Genomic DNA, 21,256 nt, shown 5'->3' on the forward strand with positions numbered 1-21,256 from the left:
AATATGTACAAACATATCCTTCCAGCGAGAGTTCCCACACAAAGTATCCAAAATACTGTGACATGGTATAAAGAATGCTTAAACCTGGACCAGGTGTTGCATTTTAGCTCAATGTGTGCTGAAGGCAGAAATATTAAACACAGCTTTCCTGTTTATGTCTAGCTTACAGAGGCTGGAGCAATGTCAATATCTGCCTTAAGTGATAACATTCCTGAGGTTTGTATGATTTCTTTGTTAATAAATATCACAGGGCATTTGATTTAAATGTGTCTGCTGCCAGTGATGTATTTACCTTTGTTGTGGCCCTAGACCTGTCCAAAGGTGGTGCCCCCAGCTGCTATTCTGACTACGGAGTGCCGGGATAGGACTATATTGTCCGAGAGAAGATGAGGTCTTTAGTCCAAATTGACACTTTTAATTGGACCAACAAATTGGACCAACAAAGAAAAAGATCTAAAGTCACATGAGCTTCTATGACCTCAGAGGTCTTTTCAAATGGATTAGATCTAAAGATAAGACCTCTGAGATCCTCAAAGTTTATGTGACTTTGACCAAAGACTCCCACACTAAATGTAAAAGTTGTACCTAGCCAATTACTTAGCTCTATAACATAATATAACATTGTTTGCTGTTTGTAAACTGCTGTCAGCTAACTTGCTCGTGATGGGCAACCATTGTTATAGAGTGTTCTGTAACAGAAAAGTTAAAGTGGTTGGTTTTAATATGCTTACAGCTTCCGATGGGACTTCAAGATTTCCAAATAGAGATCAATGTTCATAAAGTCATGGTTACTTTGAACCCATCCAAAGCCCTCCTTCATCTGTACTCTACATTTGATGTCCTTGCATCTTCAGAGGCCTCTGAACTTCAGCCCTTGTTTTCAATAAACCTGGTAGGTGACTGCACGGCAATAAAACATTGGAGAATGAGAAAACTGTACAGTCACTATAAAGGATTTTCCTAAACGTACAGTACGCCAACATGGTTATTTCTACAATATAAGAGGAAACATGATGTAGCAACCTTGCAATCACTGTAAGTGTGCATCAGGCCGACAGAAGGACATGTTGTGGATCAAGTCTATGTAAAGTGCTGAAAGCATGAAAGTAGTACCAAACGTCTAATGTGCATTAATATATGCAGGATAATATGATGAACTTTCCTTGATCATGAAACACAAATTGCATAGACTAAAAGATCTATTCTTATAATTGATCAATTCTACTCTAGGTTTCAAGGGCCTCTCTAATGACCTCTATACGTTGTATTACATTATATTGTCTTGCCTCCCATACATGTTGTTTGGTTACATTTTGCAGTGACATTACCACGTATGTTCATAGTATCAAATCTTATAGGCATACCTCGGAACTTCCCTCTTTATTGCGCACAATATTTTCACGCACAAAAAGTCTCCCATGTAATTTACTTTTATTTGCAGCATATGAATTTCAGACTCCAGTTCTCGGTTGACAAAAGCTTGCACTCTGAGATTTCCCTGGACAGGTATGAGAATGGAATTGCCATTATTAAGCACCAACTGAACGTAGCCAGGAAACATAACCCAAATATATTATCCGTGTGTATTGGTGAGACAAAGAGAGATCCAGTGAAAAAGGACTTTTATTATAATTTATATAAATAATTTTTATAATTTCTATAACTTTGGGAGGGGAACATATGGATGTTGGCACATTATTGCAAACGCTTGATGCCATTACAAAGAGGACCCATAAACTATCTATATATCCCCAACTGGCAGTTTGATCATATCAGAAATTTCAAAATACCTATTAAATAGATTACTTAGCTATAATAATAATTATATGTATATCATGTTAATATGCAAATATGGATGTTTCTCAATTTATTCCTTATGAAATGTAAAAATGTGTAATTTCTAAATGAAAATATAAATTCATAATAGTGACACCTATTAAAGATCCTCATAAAAATGGAGTATAATAAGATGTGGGCTTTCAGGTACTGTGGGCCTTATTTGTTTAAAGCTTTGAAGGTCAGCAGGCCAATTTTAAAGTATGTCTGTCATTTAATTGGAAGCCAATGCAGGGAGTGGAGGATAAGTGTTATGTCGCACAATTGAGTTTGATCGGTTAATAGTCTGGCTTCGTTTGAGCCTAGACTTTGTTTGAGCCAAGGTTGTCCTATTATAAATGCATCCCTAATCACAATGATTGGCGAGGACAACCAACCCCACCTCGGAGAGGAGGTCAAGACCATCATAGTAACCATGCGAAACATAATACAGCAGCCCAAATCCAATTACCCCCTTGGATCTCAATACCCAGCAATAAAATCAAAACCCAAAAAGGATCTGTTTAGGGTGTAAATGGCATACAGCATATACGACTGAAAGAATGCACACCAAAAAAAAAACAAAAAAAACACATAAATATTATTGTATAAGAATCATATCCATAAAAAAATGCCTGTTTGCCGAAACATTGGGGGATCTCACATAGGGGGACAGGTTATCCTTGGTTTATTTCTTTTTGCCCTGTTTATTTTGGTATGCACCTTTTATGGTTGTATACTTTGTATTCTTATATTTACTATACACAGTAAACATTATGCAAGCATATTTATTGTACGTTTGTATTGTATTTTTGGTATGCATGCTTTCAATTGTATCTACCTTTGGCATGATTTAGAGTCTAGAGCACTTTATCTAAGATTGAACCCTTTACTATGTATTTGTAACTTATGTATTTGTTGTTCAGTTCTAATCTTTACATTGTTATGTATGTGTAACTGCAAGCCAACTAAACAAGGAGAGGAACACATGCTGGTAGACGTAGCCCCTTTGCTAGGACACCCATGACCAGATGTTTTTCTGTAAGGTTACCATTGGGAATTGCTATGCAGCACCACAAACAACTATGACTATGAGCATTAAATTTACATGATGATATATCAATAATTCCCTACTTAATCTGAGACTATGTTCTAATAGGATATTTCTCTCCCTGGCTTCCTCATCAGTGGGCATATTCGAAGTAAGTAAATTTGTACCAAATAGTTGTGTATATAGGGTCTAATTTCACATTTACGGGTTTTGTAGTGACTGCAGTATCTGCCTATGTAATTTAGGTACAGGATCTGGAAGAATTCATCAGCTCTGTTCTCCAAGATGTATACGCGCCTACAATTAACAGTAAGATGACTCCCCATTCTTTTTTATTATCATTATTTTTTTTTTTAAGATAAATATTGTTTCATCTGCTTTAGAACCACTACATGATGGATTTTGGCAAATGTCTCCGTATTTATGCATATTCGATTACGTCGATCCATATAAAACATCCAGCAGTCGCTAGCACCAGGGAGACGCTAGGTCATTTCTATAGGTAAAATGTTGAGGATAAAGAACATTCATATGCTAAGTTGGTAGAGATGGGTATGTACATAGGAATGATAAAATAAGCAGAGAATGTGGTTCTGCAGATGCTTGATAGACACCAGATTTCAAAAGACAGACCCTTCTTCCAAAATAGAAAAATATATATATATAAAGCCCAAGGCAATGTGCGGATCGGAAGTGGTTTCAATGCAAATGTAAAATGTTTGCCTTTGACAGTAAGTTCAGTAAATATAGTTTTCACTTTTTTATGCAGGGGTTAATAGTGAAAACGAAGCTGGTCTACAGAGACCATCTACTGCTTGTGATTAATCATTACCATTTAATTTGTGGGAGAATACCACTTATCTTTATGAAATAACTAAAAAGTATTACCAGGCTGTATGGGGGTTGAAATGCCGCTAAAAATTAGGTTTATGGAAACACAAATGCCATAGATCAGTGAGGCTACTGCAAAGGCTACCTTTCCATAAGAGCTTCTACCACGCCAGGAATCGGCAGCAGTGATTTGGGAAAGTCCAGCACCCATCATGCATATAAACTTGGCTTTGACACATAGCTACAGTAACCGAATTCTTCAATATGTTCAAGAAAATAACCTTGTCTTCGCTGCTATTTTTCAGACATGATGAAAACAGTCATCCCTCTTCCAGACCTAAGCATTTTGAGTATAGACTTGGCTAAGGCTCGTGCTGAAGTAGTTGATGTAAGTATGAAAAAAATAAAAATCAAATAAAAAGACATGAAATGGAAATGGTTTTCCAGCTGTCAGAAGTATTCAGCATTATGAAAGTGTCAAGGTAAGAATATAGACAAAAAGAGGGCCAACAAGTGACTACAAGCTCTGGGATTCCAACAAAACCAACAAAAGAATTATATAGGAATGGAGCTATTCATGGGAAACTACCTACTAGGATTTACGATATGCAATAACTGACAATACTGAATATGTTAATGGTGAATTACACCTTCAGCATGTTTGGAACTGGATGTCCAAAGTAGCATATTCTCCTACTTAAACAACATGTTACCTTCTTTTTAGGATTTACTCATGATATCAGTCATCAGCGTTTGCTGAGCTTGAATCCAATGGCTGGGAATCACTCTGGTGAACCGAGGGAAAAGGGAGAATAAGCATCTATCAAGACCCCTTACGTTATAGACAATGTTAGAAAGGTCTGAAGGGCCTGTTCTAGTAGAGCAATATGCAACTCATAGCGTATATATTCCCAAAAGAAAATCTCAGCGAACAGGATCTGTATTCAAAGCAAAAGGAAACATGGTTGAGCCACGTGGTGAAGATTACATGTCACTAAGGTTGAAGACTGGCTTTCACAGAATGCATATTAAAGTATATGTTTTCTAAAGGCGTATGGGTTGATCACTCATTGATATTGAAACGCAGCGTCCAAGATTGTTTTATAGTTGACTGATCAAGATTTTAGAGAGCTGACCTCTAATGTCTTATGTTTATTCCGTGATATGTAAAGACCTTGACCAAGTACCTATTCCAAAGTCTTTTGACAAAGTATATTCCTTAGAGGATTTTCTTATGGGATGTAGTCACTTAGCGTTAATTGCTTTCAGTGGCAAAGTCAACCTAGGGTGCCAACATATGTAGCTCTCCTGCACTCGCAATGACATAACATGATTATGGGGGAAAAAACACTTTCTGTAGTGGGCTGATGTCCCCGACCTGCAGGGGTAGCCTTGTCTTTAACTGTACCGCTGTTAAAAGCGAAAGCCTTGCGTCTAGAGTTAAACGTGAAGGCATCTTCTACAAAGCAGCAAATGTCTTTGGTCATTTAGAGACTGATTGGCAGTTTCTTCTACTGCATAGAAATGTACACGGGGGTGATTAATTGAGAAAGTGGAAGGCCATCACTTTTTGGAGCAACGAAGACAGAAGAAAAGAAGCGGAGCCGCACGACAAGAAGACATTCAGGAAGAAAGTGAATGAGAGCGTGAGAGTGTGTGTGAGGGAGTGTGAAAGAGCATGAATGAGGGTGAGTAAAAAAATAAAATTCACAGCTCATTTGTCACTGGGGGTCCATTGTAATTTTCGTAAATTCGTACAAATTTATGAAATAGCAAAATTTGTTAAAATTTAAATCCGTAAGAAGTCTGATCTCTTATCAGTTTTACTGCTCATTGATACCCTATTAGACATAACATGTAATTGAAAGGGTTGAACTATGTAATATGTCTTGTGCAAATAGACCAAAAACTATTCGGACACATTTTTAATTTTTTGTTTTTCTATTTGTTTTGGGACAATGTATTTCGTTTTCTGCCCTTTCGGTTTAGAAGAAATTCAGAGGACATTTTTTACATTCGGAAATGTAATACGTTGTGACTCACCCTGAGTCACTCACATTCTCTCACTATCTGTGTTTCCCTACCTTCTCCGCCAATGGCTTACGTGTCCCAGTCTCCTTTTGCAGATTCGTTTTACCTCTTTTGACTTTCTTGGTCCGCTTCTTCCCACTATCCCCTCTGCTCCATTAACCCTTTCCCTCGGAGCGCCTACGCTTAAGAGAACAGTCCCAGGGGTCAGTGCCTCAGCTCCACCATTTTGGAAAATTTGCCATTCATTTTTGTTTCGTTGGAGAAACTTCCATATTTGAGATTCACACGAACACATGAAATAGGCAAAACTGGTTAAAATAAAGTTTCTACGAATCTGAATGCATAAGTCTAATATGAAGTAAGTTTTAGCACAGAAACTTAACTCAAAAAGTAACTAGATTGAACAACTAGATGTTGCTCAATATGTATATAAGACATCTGGTTTTGTAGTCACTAGTACCACCTAGAGGGGCCATGCTAACTCTTTGCGTGTTTGTTCATTGCTGCTGATGTAAGACCATTAACGAAGATTACTGTTCTACTATCTGACTATTCAAATATGAGAGGCATTTACTACAAAGCTGACAAGTATTTATTTTAGTTATAAAAACAATATAATATAATATAATATATATATATATATAACACATAAAGAGAGTGGCATTCTTTGTGCACCAATCATATAACCTTTGACACAGTTGCTATCGGGAAAAACGTCCCAAATTGGCTACTTCCACTTTCCATCACATGGTCTGTGGCCAGGTCAGGCTGGACTTCTTTAAGTTGTCCAGGTAATGCTGCTCATTTGCCAGAAAGTCCTTGTCCTGTAACAAGAGACAAAAGGTCATAGCCTTTTAAAAATGGGTGTTTATGTGGGACGGCCCTTATATGTTAAACTGCTACGTTATCGTTACAACATACCGATAACCCCCCATATAATATAACATGCTGTTCGTATCTGTAGCCCAGTGTCAGGTAAATAAGTAGCCATCTTCCAGTCCAGATCTTAAAAAAAAAACTGCAATTTTAGAGACCATTCTTACCTGGTGGGCAGAGATTTTAAACAGGGCTACCTTGGTCTCAAACGCTGCCTCTTGCATAACTCTGTTGTACTTCTGGGTTTGTGGATTACCCATTGCTGCATTGGAGAAATTGTATTTTAAAACACGAGACAAAGATGGCTGCAACAGTTTGATCTAGCCATCTACACAAAATACAAAATTGGCATTCTTTCTAGCAGTGGGCAGCCCATTTGTTTTATTAGGCACTTATCTAAAAGGAAAATATGGTTGATAATGCTCCTCAGCAGCCCAACATTTGCTTTAACTTGCTCCACATTATTAGTCTGTCTTGTTTCTTATTTTTATGACGCACACAGCAATTATTATTTTGTGATTACTACCTATATTAGTTATCTTGATGCTATGTTGCTTTAAAGTTTTCCATTTTTTCTTTTCCCTTTTTTACCAGCAAACACACATCCTTGCAGTTTGTTTTTCGATAAGTTTTAATTTAGCTAATTAAGAAAATAATGCTAATCAGATTTTCCATGCAAAGGTAAAAGGTTGGCCTAGTGTGTGTCTTACCACTTATTCCTTGGATTCCAGGAACAGGCAAGGATGAGGTAGTGGGGAGCGCCTGACGAAGCTTGTTTAGCTGGCATCTCTGATTATCAAGGTTTAATCGTTCCTGGTATAAATCACAAAAGATTCTGTAATCCACAGCACCATTTTATGTCTTAATGCGAATATTGCTACAAAAGGCATTTTAAATGAGGGGAGTCTTTTGGTCACTGTTAATGGGGAAGGGTAAACTCCTTACCTGGTGGATATATTCTTCTCTATTTCTTAACCAGTCTAGATTCTGTTGGATGGTCTTCAAACGGCTCAGGTGTTGAGATTCTACCCTCCTCGCCTCTGCTAGAGTCTTCTCCCCTTTCTCACAAAGCTGCGAAGCCAACTGTTTCAAAGGGAGAGGGAGATATGATGACCTGCATTGTAAGCTTTAGCCACAAGACTCCAGACATGTTACTTTTTCAAGCTGACAGCACGGCCATTTCAGACACCCATCACACCTAATCATTCTAGGTTCCACTATGCCTTTGCTTGTGACATTAGAACCAAAGTGCATACCCTGCTCATGCTCTCCACTTCCTCCGTTCGGTGTTGGAGACGTAAGGCAGACGCATTAACTCTCTCCTTTTCCAAGCGCAGTACCAGTCTCTCTTCCTCCAGCTCTTGCCTCTCTCTAGCTAATGCTAGTTGTTGCTCCCTGAGCTGTTGCTCGCTCGCTTGAATCTTTAGCTCGGCTTGCTCCTGAGAAAAGAGGATAAGAGGAGAGATGAGAAAGACCAGGAGATTATCGGGGCTCCTCCGTTACCTAACAATTCTTGAACAGGATTGGCTGTTTGTGACAGCCTATCAGCAGCAGGAAAGCACTTCCATTGTGCACAAGGGGTCTCATTAGACAAACCCACCCCACACCTGAGCAAGCGCTGGATCTGATTGGCATTAAGTCATGTGTCAGGAGATGTGTTCAGTTGCTACTACCTGGTAGGAAATCTCCTATTTCCCAATACAGCTTTAAATGTACATACAGAAGTAGCTGCGTTCAATGGCACCACCCCATACTAACTGCATTATATGGTACTCACATGTTTATAAGATCTCTCCTTATTCAGTCTCTGCTGGGCGTGCAGCTCAGACCACTCAGTCTTAAGCTTCTTCTCTTCCTCAGCAAAACGCATCATATAAGACCGATGACGCTCCTCCATAAGGGCATTCTGCAGAGAGAAGTGATGGACCAGCATGGCGTCAGAGGCAGGGCAAGAGCAAATTCTTATATCACAACTGAGAGAGCTTAACTTCCAGAATGAACAACTTAAATGCCCCCACCAACTGTGTTGTTACACCGTGTGTGTGTACAATACAATAATAAAGAGAACAGTGGTGGCCCTAAACTCAATTAAGAAAATAAAACTTACCTTTAGCACTGAAAATGAAAGATAATCAAAACTTAACAAGTGCCAGCAACTAATCATAATCGTGGGGACAGAAAAATAAACAAAGGCCAATTTTCAAGACTTAAGTGTAGCTAATGCTGAATAAAGTGTGTAATAACCACTTTCGATCTAGATGTAGTTAGCAAGAACAATATACCACCCATTCAACAAGCGTTTTTTCTATTTTCTTTTTATAAACCTTTATCACAAAGCTAAGAGCTATTTCAAATAATAAGGTTAATATTTATTACTTGGATTGTGTTTATGGGTCACCACTATTTTTAGGGGACAGGTCCGGTGACTCCCTTTCACAAGGTTCAGTACAGTTTAGTGGTGAAATACCAAGGTGTGAAAAGAAATCCGACATGTCCCACCTGTTCCAGCAGACGGCTCTGTTCGGTCAGTCGAGTCTCCATACTTGTTATGACCATTCGCAAGCTATTCCACTCCTCTTCCATTTCCCTATTCTGATCACTCAGTAGTTTCTGTAAACCTGAATAGAAAGTATTAACATGAAATGTTCTGTAATCTCTGTTATTAATTCAGCTTAAATGTGGCTGCATTAAGTCTCATAGCACAGACCGTGGAGTCTGTATGAAGGTCAGTACCTTGAAGCTGCCTTTCTCCCTGCCACATCCCCTTCTCAGGTTCCTGAGATGCACTCAGTTTGGTGTTATCCACTTTTTCAGACAATACACCGAGTTTTTGAGTGAAAGTTCCCATCTGCTCAATAACACAATTTAGGGACCTAAGAAAAAAAATAAATAATGGGTGATGGAAAGTAGAGGGAATACCACAGGTAAAAGTTTAAAAAATGTTTAAGTTGTTGTTCAGTGTATTATATTAAGCAAAAATAGCAGTACTAGGATGGTTACAAGAAAATATGTTAGAATAATACTATTATCCTTTCTACTTTTTTTTACATTATTCTTAATTTACATCACTGGAAGAGTGCCTACTGCAAATGTTGAAACATCACATACTCTCACCTGTGCAGCTGTTTAATCCCTTCTACCTCCACCTCCTTCTCCTGATGGAACTCGGACAGTTTCTTCTGACACTGGGTCCACATATCAGCCTTCTCCTGTTCTGCGTTCTGGCAGTAAGAGAGGTGCTGTTCCGAGAGCTCTTTGTTCTCTTGACACAGGCGCTCTTCTCTCTGCCTGGCACAGTCTTCCAGCAGCTTCAGACGTTGCCTGCAATGGGGGGAAATGAGAGGGTCACCAAAGCTCTGAAGCACATAAGTGAAAAAGGCAACAACTTGTATATTGTCATTAGGGTATCCCATGGTAAAAGTAGTTTGTGCAAATAAGGGGAGTACAACCACTGGTATATGAACCTATTTTTTGTATTTAAATTTGCACTTATTCCCTTAGGAAGTTGGAGGGTGTAATACCTCTGCTTATGCTCACTTTTGGAGAAGGTTTATCTATCAATGGTTTTTCGTCATGCTTGATGGTGCTATATATATGATGATCATGTATATATGCATACTGTGAAGGTACAGCTACCTATGTGTGCTCTCTACCAGCTCCAGATCTTCTTTATGTCTTTCCCGTAGAGTCTCCAGCAGAAGGGCTTGTTGCTCTTTTTCCAGCTGTAGCCTCCTCACCTACAATACATTAGAGCGAATTCATGTCAGGTGACAGAATAGGACTGTAAGAGTCACACGTGGGATGCGCTACAGCTCATAGAACACTATTAGCATAAATAGAAACCTAGAAATGTATAATCTTCATACCTGTGCCTCCAGATCTGCTATACGGTTCATAGCATCCTGTAGCTCTTTATGGCCCCGATCATCCTCTTTCACTCTTTCAACAGACCGCGTGGGAATCAGTTGCTAGAATGCAGAGAAACATATAGTAATTGAGTGTACATTCAGCTCTTTTACCTTCCTTTCAAAGAACTCAGCATTACACTAGTGCATTCAGATTTGTGAGGGCAAAATGGAGGTGCTTGTGGTGACATCCTCTCCTCCTATTGGAGGATCGGGTAGATGACATCATTGCAAGAGCTGCCATATTGCCCTCGGTTCACGTGAGGGCAAAATGATGGTTCTTGCAGTGGTACGCAAAAAAAGCCCATCAGGGATAGTGGTGAAATTTTCTTCTTTAATATCATCTTTAAAAATTCTAAAATAATGGAAAAAACGCCAAAGGTGCAGGACGAGATGACATCATCAGATGCGTCAACAGAATTGTGCAATTCTGTATTTTATTTGAATTATTACAACGATACTGCACCATTGGAGTTTTTCTCATTATTTTAGAGTCATGTTGGTGAGTGCAATTTATTTTTAAAATATTGTGTCCAAACATACAACATTATTGTTTTGTATTAATTTTTCTCTTCCCATGTATATGCCCCCCAAGCCGTGCAAATTGACATAAAAACTGAAGGACAGGCTCTTTGGGTTATCCGATTTCCTGAATACTATTTTTTTTTAATCATAAACTGACCTCCATTTCTGCTCTTCGAGATTCTGACGGCACAGAGGATGGAGCTGCAAAGTAAGAGACACCATTAAATGTCCACAAGGCGAAGGGGAGAAGGCACAGACACAAGTAGCCCAACCCCACCAGGCACCAGTCACCCAACACGTCCGTAATCTGGAAAACAGGCACTGAAAAAACGGCAGCTGATCCGCAAGTAGATAGAAGAGCAAAGTCTGGAGTCTTCAGTACTAAAACATAGCTTTTATTTTTCCAAAGTTAAAACCCTCACCACCATCAAAGTTAAAACCATCACAGGAAAATATATAATCAGAGGTACCGAGTTTAGACCCTGGGGTTGTCTAGTCTCCAAAGTAAAAATTCAACAGACTCATTGGCTAGTTTTCTAACCCACTCAATGATTTCAGTCCCACCAAGAGGGGTTAGGGATCATCCAAATGATCCTAACCCCTCTTGGTGGGACTGAAAATGTCTGGAAATGGTAGAGTTGATATTCTTATCTTTAAAGGAACACAAATGTTCACAGAGTGCAAATGTTTAAAGTGGAGCCTCGTGTGTGAATAGGGTAAAAGGTGATCAAATCAAAGAATTCTCAATCTTATCTTTCACAGAATCACAGCTATCAACAGAAGTCAAAGATACATTATTGCCTATACCCATATACACATCCTCAACATTCCCAGTATTCTCGACAGCTGCAAATGTTTTTTGGGGGTTTAGAGTCCTTATAAACCTATTGAGATCTATAAATGTGGAGAACAAATCTAAATGAGAGGTTGGTGAGAAAACTTAGCCTTTACTTAGTAAGGTTTCTGCTGTGCTTACATTCGCCTAAGGTATTTATATCTGGATGGTTCACCTATGGGTAAGTCCTGTTTGGACGAAACACGTCAGGTCGATCACTAACTGATTATCTATCTTCCCGTGCTATGATGGTTTTAACTTTGGATAAGCAAAAGCTATGTTTTAGGACTAGAGACTCCAGGCTCTGCTCTCCTATCTACTTGTGGATTAGTCTGGCTGTATTTTTTCCAGTGTCTGACACTATTAATTGTGTCAAATCTGTTGCACCAACATATGAACAAAAAAAGACATACTATATATAAAACGGGTCATGGGGTTAATTTGTTGATTTAGTACGCCTGTTTACCAGGCAACCAGATATCTCATCAGGCCACCAGATGGAGCAGGAAAAGATGCCGCCGTAAAGTGAACACAAGCCAGGGTGAAGGTAATGTATATGTTTAAAATACTATGCAGGAACCATCCTAACATAAGTACACCGGTACCTGTGAGGCAGGATGGTGTGCAAATACAGAGTTAGGGGTTCCATTATAAGTGTGGAAGGATGGAAAAAACTAAAAAAAGTGATTTTGCTGTTAATTAGATGTAAGGAGTGACTTTTGACCTTAACCTTTTGGCGTGATTTCTTGTCTGGAAGTAGAAACAACACTGGGAAAAGGAGACCTGTGAAACAGAATGCAGAATGGGTAGTGAAACTATTAGAGCAATGCAGGTGTGATGAGGGGATACATATTTGGGTAAGAAGGAATAAGTAATGGCTTTTTATATGTTAAAACAGGTCACTGACATGTCTGTTCTGAAGTTCCAAGAATTGACTATGTTTGCCCTTGTAGCTACGGCCTGCAGTCCATGACATGTTCTCCCCGAGATCTATACAGAATGCAATCACAGATCAGGGATACTTACCCAGACACCTCAGCAGCACTCGACGAAACACTCGGCTTCATAGTATTGGGGACAATAGTTTTCTGGGTTTCTTTAGCACTATAAAGATAAGGCGTTTTAGATAGATACGTTTCTAAACAGCTAAATCATTTTTCCTGTAGTGTAACTATTTTGTCATCATTTGGCCCATCTCAATCCATATATTTGCTACCGCATTAAACTATCCTGCTCCAATACTTTTGAAATGTTTGAATATACAAAATGTTTTAGGAGAACAGTTTAGCTTTTAGTTTAACAGGAAGAAGAACATGGCCCTCTCCTCCTTTTAAATAGGAATTTGTTATGTGCGCGGAAGTCATTGCAGAATTTTATATAGTCAATTATTGTTAGCTTGGCAATCTTACATATTGCTATAAAGCTACAGAATTAGCTAAACTGAATTTTTGATGAAGTATATGCAATTATTTTCATTCATTCACATCTAGCTTGCACATGTAATCGATTTGAAGATGACAAGATAACAACAATAATAATAAAGAAAATAAAAGGTAACTTCACAGAAGCCGAGACCAGAAGGAGTCTGCAGTACTATGGAGGATTTTTTTCTTACCTGCTACTAGCGACATCTGTCTGGATGCTATGATTATGGACTTTCTGGCTGACCTCCCCTTTTTCCTGCTGCTGGGCTTTTTTGCGAGAGAGGGCTGCAGATAACCAGTCATCATTTTCTTGAGGAACACCGGGTTCTTCCAGCTGCCTGATGAACAACAATCAGAAACGTAACAACGAGAGGGAGTTAAGTTAACGGAGAGGAACCATCCTAAAAATCCTGACAAAGAAAACTTAAGATAATGCTAGTTATCACTTTACCTGTGCATACTGTTAATAGACAAAAGTTATTCAGTGGTGTTAATGACTGTGGACTTTATTACCTCTGAAGACACATTTAAAAACAAATTGTTTTTACAGTCCATGCCTTTACTGTTATATTGTGCATAATAGCTATTATTCATAGTTAAAAATCCTCTCTATAATGCACAACATAAGCACAACAGTTCTTCTCACCTGCTCCCGGCATCCTTCTGAACGCTACGATTCTGGCCTTTCTGGTTGACCTCCCCTTTGTCCAGCTGCTGGGCTTTCTTGCGAGAGAGTGCAGCAGTTAGCCATTCATCATTCTCTTGAGGAACACCGGGTTCTTCTGAGTGGCTTGCTTGTGTTTGAATTGCAGGTCCATTAGCAGTCTTGGTTCCAGACTGGTGGAGGCCGGTTGGAGTGGCTGACGAGGTTCTAGTGGGTTCTCTGACAGGGAATACATCTAGGACGTCATCTTTTAAACCCAACCAGTCAGCCCCATTCCTTTCTCCTTTAGCAGGGCTCGGGGACACAGGTGTGGTAGGTTGAGACTTTGCATCAGACTTCAAAATACTATTGTTCTCAGCAGATAATCTGTGTAATTTAGAATATATATATATATATATATATATATATATATATATATATATATATATACATATATATATATATATACATATATACACACACACACACACATACATACATACATACATACTCAACAATAAAGCACCTGATAGATGAGTGCCGAGATCGGCGGCTGTCTGGGCTGGACATCACTGTTGGTTTGTAGGAGCCAAAAGCAATTTCCTCATCACCAAATATGTCCTCTTTTTCTGCAAGAACAAATCTTCCAAGTTAAAAGCTTAATGTTTTTTTTTTTTTTGCCATTTTACACACATTGTCAAATTAACTTCAAAACAAGCAAATCTTCAAATTTACAATGACATGTTTCCGAAAGAATATAGCTTTCCTCTCACCTGGTTGCTTTGTGTATTTAGGATCAAGTTTGAATTCTTTCTGCTCCCCAGTAAGTGGCCTCTCCAGAAGCTTGGCAGATGTACCACGTCCCAGGAGCTCATCTAGTTTAGATCGCGCTGGCCGTGTGGTGGAACTTGGGAAACAAATAGTTATGGGGTCATGAATCTATAAAACGGCCATCCCACCCACGTAATGTGTTATAAAGATAATTAGAACACAATAGTTCTTATGAGTCTTTGACTGTTGTATTATTGCATATGGAAAAACAGAACAGAATTCTCAGCTTAAACCCCTTAAGGACAATGGGCGGTCCCTAAACCCATTGAAAACAATGCATTTTGAGCCCGTACATATACGGGCTTTGTCATTAAGGGGTTAAAAGTACTCTGTAAAAAGAATGAAAACCACAAACTGTGCAATAATGTTTAAAAGGTTTAAAAACAGCCCCCACTCACAAAATTGTAGTAGGTACTACGCCTTTAAGATAGCCTGTATCTTAGGAATCCTGGAGGTTTGCTGGAACTTTTAAAACCACCTCAAAGTTTTAAAAAACAGTCATTTGCTGGATACAAACGAATGGCAGGCAGGGTATCACGAAACAAAACGCGTTGGACTTAGTTTTTTAAAGCATTAAGCGTTTTTAATGGGCTATTGCAAATAAAGAGCTTCTGGAAGATACCCTGCCTGCCATTCGTCATCGAATCACGTCGCCACAATCACGTCGTCCAAGCAGTCCTCTTCCTATTGTATCATTCCACTTCAACCACCCAATTGGTTGTAAGCCCACAAGACCAGGGCACTCTTATCCTTCTGATCCAAGGTGTGCTACTGTTATTGTAAAATGTAAATTGTTTTATTAAATATTTTCACTGTTCCCTATTGTAACAATGCTACCGTTGCACTTGTGTATTATGATGTTTGGATGAACTGACAGTATCTAAAAGTGTTTGCTCAGAAGCAACCACTGGGAAGGTTTCCACGGGAAGCCCTGCTCGTTTAGCTAAGAAAACCCCCCCAAAAAACAATCTCAAAGTATGACTGTCTCTCAAGAAATACGTGGACTGTTAGGATAAGTCTGGCATTTTCTGTAGGAGCTCAGGATATTAGACCTCTTACCTCTCCCCTTTCTGGGGGGCATCGCCAAACCCCAAGGCATCCATAATGTCATCAGAGTCGTCTTCAAAGATCAGCTCGTCCCTCCTGCGAGAGGATGAAGAAGGTCGTGCTGGGCTGGGTAAAGCGGCCTCTGGAGAAAGAAGTCAGGGTGAAGGCGTGAAGGAATACACACAACCTGTCTGTTGTAAAATGATGCGAGCATCAGTCCACGGCCTATAAACTATAGGAAGTAGCAAACAAGGGAAATAGTCCCTTAAAGAGTAATTATCCTGTGGGCTGTTATTAATGTCATTAGCATGTATAGCCCTCCCTTTTGCATAGAATTATATACTATATATATTATTACTTATAGTAAGAATGAAATCCATGGACTTAATAGGCAGAGTATGACTTGCGAGGTCGCTTATCCTTTTTTTCAACATGATCTTGGACAATGGATAGTCATAGCAGTTGAGATATAGACTGAATTTAAGACAAGACGTTTGTCATTAAGTAAACCTTTGGATTTTAATGTCTGCTCTTCCTACCTTCAGTCTTCATGGGAGTAGGATCATGAGGCAATCTGTAACCTGTAGGCTTAGTATTTTTGGAACTTCCATCATCTTCATCAGACAAGATCCCAGCAAGAGGGTCATCAAGATCTGATTAACAAAAATAAAAATATAGGAATTGTCCAATACTGTGATAAAATGCATGCAATATGGTATTTAGACATTAGGTGCCATCCACACCCTCATGTACACAGCTGGCACCTTCCTACCGAATACAGGTTCAGAAACCCCTATATTTGTCTGTGCTACCCTCATACATTGTGTTACACAAATCCAGGCTGCACAGAGTACCACGGTAATGGAAGTAAGAAATATCTGAGCACTGGTGTCTGGCTGGACGTTTTAAGCATCAGCTGAGCAGCAGTAAGAAAATGGACGGCATTCAGTGCAGGGAAAAAAGCTGCCACTCAAATACCCTCTGGAATAAAAAAAGTCACATCAAAATGGGTTCTCGTTTTCACCTGGATAAAAACATACCATCAAAAGCAAACTTCTGACTCTGGGACAGCCCCACTGCAGAAGACAGGGGCTTCTTTTCACTTTCTGTGGCAGAGTGTCCTGAAATAGAAACAATTAATGTGTCAAAAGAAACTTAAACAGATCACCAGGCCCTTGTGACCTTGTGTGCTTTCCTACGTATTTATCATATTGATTCAAATGCTATTTAGAAGAGAAAATGTAATAACTGACACACGTCAGACTGTAAAGTATTTGTTATATATCCCTTGAATGCTTTTAGTATCTTAGATGTAGTTAGAAGAACACAGATTGGGTACGGGGTCTACGGAGGATAATTCATTCACACCTCTCCTTGGCTCCAGTGTCTTTTCTTTAGGTTTCTGCTCGGTGCTTTGGTTAATGGCAGAATTCTTTGCAGGGGCGGGTTTGGGCTTCTTTCCTCCAAATATTTCTTCATCCATGTCATCCAGATCCTGAGGGTGCACAGAGAGAGAGAGAGAGAGGCACCCATAGTTAGATTACACATAATCATTGCAAATTTGCCAAAAAGCTTTTACACTGGTAGGACCCTCGTAAACTCTGTCCATCTGGGTATTTATTCCATTCCTGACCAGCTAATAAGGGAGTTTATTTCAAAAATGTCACATTATTTCTTTACAGTATTTTCACATTCCACGTAAGGGTGACGCTTAAGATCTAGAAGTACTATCCTAGAAGCTCTATAAACCATTCCAGTTACAGATTATATTATAATACTACCTCCAACCATCCCCTAATGACCAGGACAATTGATACGGGTCATGAATATATCCAGAACCGGTTGCTGGAAGTGAACACAGACAACAAACATTGTGCCACTACATTAAGAATTAGGATCTGAGCTCCAACAATAATGGGATATTAAGCAAAATTCCCTTTTTTCATTTTCCATTGATGTTTCTTAGGATTTAAAGTTCTGCATTTTAATAACTTCCTTTATATTTCTCCATAGAAAGGCATACGTTATTCCGGCTTTATGTGTCCAGCATCATTTCAGAAGTGTAATGTTTCCTCAATTAGCAGGCTGCTCATTTACTTAGTTTAAAAAGGGTTCATCAAACATGGCCCTAACAGTCCATTAAACAAACAGCATAGTGGATAATGTCAAGGCGACCTTTAGTTTGTTCATGCTATAAATTGCATTTAAAACCTCTATTTTTTTTAATCACTCATTTGTACAGCACAGAGTTTTGGCATTTAACAATTATCGTATCACATAAAAGGATCACCTTCATGTCTTCAAGTAGAGCCTGAGCATCAGCTTCTGAGATATCGAAATCCTGCAGAGATATTAGACACAGACAGGAAAAATATATTGAATATTAGCATTTGTAATGGTGAATAGATTTAGTCAGATACTAAAAAACTAAATAATTTCAGAAAAGGCATACGGTGCATTTTAGTTTACCAAGGGATCACCTAACATTTGGTTTCGTTAAGGCCACTTTCTTACCTCTGTTACCTCTTTAGCCAGCTCGCTGAAGAATGTGTCATCAAGCGGTGACCTGGCATTAGAGATATAATAATACACACACATGAAATGCATAGACCATACACAAGATATAAATACGGTGGTTAGATATATGGGTAGCTTTAAAAGAAAAAAATATTTAAAAAAAATGAAATTTAAGAAGACTGAATACACATTCATGTTACGCATTGAAAAATAAGACAATAAGATTTTCGTACTTTTTATTTGCTTTGGGCAAAATGTTTGATCGAGGCAAGATGGAAGGGGCAGAGGTTGAAGGAGATGCTTTGCGTTGGTTAGGTGGTGAGAAGTCTGTAGGAACAAGAACAGAGATCCAACGTTTACTTTCCAAATGTGTCTGCTACAAACTGAACAAGAACATATGCCGGGAACTGGTTAAAACAGAGTTTTTCACTAGTATGCTCCCGGAGGGAGGGAGAGACTGAGAGAGAGAGAGAGTGAGGGAGAGAGAGAGAGAGGGGGAGGGAGAGAGAGGGAGGGAGAGAGAGAGAGAGAGGGAGGGAGAGAGAGGGAGGGAGAGAGAGTGAGGGAGAGAGAGAGAGAGAGGGAGAGAGAGAGGGAGAGAGAGAGGGAGAGAGAGAGGGAGAGAGAGAGGGAGAGAGATAGAGAGTGAGGGAGAGAGAGAGAGAGAGAGAGAGAGAGAGAGAGAGAGAGAGGGGGGGGGGGGAGAGAGAGATTTCAACTTACCATCATCTCCAAGAAGATCTCCAAGCACATCGTCTATGGAATCTATAGGGAGAAATAGTGGTAAGGTTGTCAAAATCACTACGCTAAATGAAAAGGAGATCCAAAATACAGATGATAACAGCAGGAAACGTTCAGGAAGAGGATATATAATTTAGGGTGAGGTAACAGAAATAACAGGAATAATACGACTCAAGATTGTAAGCTTGCAAGCCGGGTTCTCTCCACCGAATGTATCGGTTTATCTTAGCCTGTCAATTCTCGTCTTGTCATACCCCTTGAATATATCTATTGTATTAAGCGCTGTGTAAATTGTTGGCGCTATATAAATAAAAGATAATAACAATAATACGGCAAAGAACAATACTATACAATCACTGACCAGGGCAGAAAAGAAAGGGAAACATAGATGGAAAGTTCAGCATGATGAGAAATAAAAGCTAATGGCATGAGAAACTGGGTTGCAGAGTATAAAAATAAATAAATAATAGACAGACCTTGTAATCTCTTATTTCTTGCAGGCTAAAGGGGGAAAGAAATTAAATTATAATTTGAAGCGTTAAACATAAGATCAAACTAGAATTTGAGATATACATTATATCTATATATACACACACACACACATATTTTGGGCAAATCACAACACTTACTGATAAGCAACCTGAAAACTTACACCCACCAGTTAGATGACTGCGTACTACAGAGAATATGATGTGACTGGGACTGCCAAAGACAATACAGCTGCTTTGTGCATAAGAAATCCTGACATGCAAAAGATGCTGGAATTAGCGCAGTTCATAAAAATCTCCCCCATGTCATCTTAATCTATCATATTACAGGTTGTCTAATTAAATGGCATGTTAAAATTAAGAAAAACACCATGCAGGGTTTTTATTCCATTCTGACCCCAAAGAACTGTTAATTATATAGATTTTAATATTTTATAGTATAATATATAACGAGATCCCATCATCACCAGAACGCCTATGTGACAACAGACATTATTTCTACATATTACTGTAAATTAGAACGCAGAGATGTGGGTCTCCAGTAGTTTCGTTTCCCAATAATGAAAAATTAAGTATTTTTAAAATATGTGCCAATAGTGAAAAACATTGTTTTGGGGTTTATTTGGTGTGCCCTCGGATCAGGGATTTTAGATGCATTAGTGCCGATTTGGAGCCCTGCTCCATTGTATCTGCCGGTAAGAAGCCAGACGTAGCTCCTGCCAACATAGGGGAGTCAATGTTGTCAGAAGGCAGCCTTCTCCTCACAGACCACGGGTCTGTAACGCTGTTCCCAGTTTGAAGCTCACCATGATGTGGGGTTCAACTCCTCTCTCCTACCCAGTCCTGGATGCACACCTAGAACAGAGATGAGAATTCCCCTGTGTCATGGACTCCTGTTTCTCAATTACTTTCTTCCCACTAATAGATACACAAATCTGTGTGGGATCAGTAACACGATCATACCAGCTGCCAATCACTCCGCTTCCTTCACAACCACCACATCCGGTTTCTAGCAGCGTCTCAGTCCACTTCCTTCACAACCATTACATCCGGTTTCCAGCAGCATCTCACTCCGCTTCCTTCACAACAATTACGTCCGGTTTCAAGCAGCCTCGAGCTCCGCTTCCTTAACAACCACTACGTCCGGTTTCCAGCAGCGTCGCACTCCTTCTCCTTCGCAACCATTACATCCGGTTTCCAGCAGCATCTCACACCGCTCCCTTAACAACCATTACATCCGGTTTCCAGCAGCATCTCACACTGCTCCCTTAGCAACCACTACATCCGGTACCCGACAACAGAGAATTGTGTAAAATATCGTTCTGTGTATGTGAACTCATGAATTAATGAGGAAGGGGTTCATGGGTGATGTGCATAACTGGGAACTCTCGGCATTTATGCCACAATCTCAGGGTGAGGAGAAGATTCTCAGGACCACACAGTCCTTCATATTATACACTGCTGCGATCAGATATATAAAACGTCTCATTGTGCTACTAGCATGTTATGGTTAATATCTCTGCTTGAATCCAGGTGACTCAAGTGTATTTTTTTTATAACGATAGGTCAAGGTGTCCATGACGACCATTTTTTTGAACCATTGTTCTATTAAAGGGTGGAAAATTAAGGTAACTGTCAGCTCTTTTATCCCATGAGGATGACCTTAGGTGAGTTTTCCAGAACTACAATTCCTGTC

The 21,256-nt window shown here is 39.4% G+C and overlaps 1 protein-coding gene and 1 long non-coding RNA gene across 2 annotated transcripts; one reads left to right on the forward strand and one right to left on the reverse strand.

The window, feature by feature from the left end:
- The first annotated feature begins 1,440 nt into the window (after nt 1-1,440).
- Nucleotides 1,441-3,164, forward strand: LOC128471203 (uncharacterized). Its single transcript, XR_008346099.1, has 3 exons — nt 1,441-1,506; nt 2,975-3,017; nt 3,112-3,164. It is a non-coding gene; the product is annotated as an uncharacterized LOC128471203 (long non-coding RNA).
- Nucleotides 3,165-6,358: 3,194 nt separating this feature from the next.
- Nucleotides 6,359-20,369, reverse strand: FBF1 (Fas binding factor 1). The gene is made up of 27 exons (XM_053453742.1): nt 20,330-20,369; nt 19,055-19,096; nt 18,565-18,658; nt 18,329-18,380; nt 18,105-18,155; nt 17,183-17,309; nt 16,855-16,935; nt 16,354-16,467; nt 15,827-15,956; nt 14,710-14,843; nt 14,463-14,565; nt 13,940-14,323; nt 13,485-13,631; nt 12,896-12,973; nt 12,600-12,652; nt 11,192-11,235; nt 10,471-10,572; nt 10,241-10,341; nt 9,719-9,925; nt 9,338-9,477; nt 9,104-9,222; nt 8,382-8,510; nt 7,861-8,043; nt 7,550-7,687; nt 7,315-7,417; nt 6,772-6,866; nt 6,359-6,552 (listed from the first exon to the last, which is right to left on the reverse strand). The coding sequence occupies exons 1-27, from the start codon at nt 20,367-20,369 to the stop codon at nt 6,472-6,474; spliced, it is 3,072 nt and encodes a 1,023-aa protein (XP_053309717.1). The 3' UTR covers nt 6,359-6,471.
- Nucleotides 20,370-21,256: the final 887 nt, after the last annotated feature.

Source organism: Spea bombifrons, chromosome 13 (assembly GCF_027358695.1).
Source record: "Spea bombifrons isolate aSpeBom1 chromosome 13, aSpeBom1.2.pri, whole genome shotgun sequence".
In the NCBI taxonomy this organism is placed as follows: Eukaryota; Metazoa; Chordata; class Amphibia; order Anura; family Pelobatidae; genus Spea; species Spea bombifrons.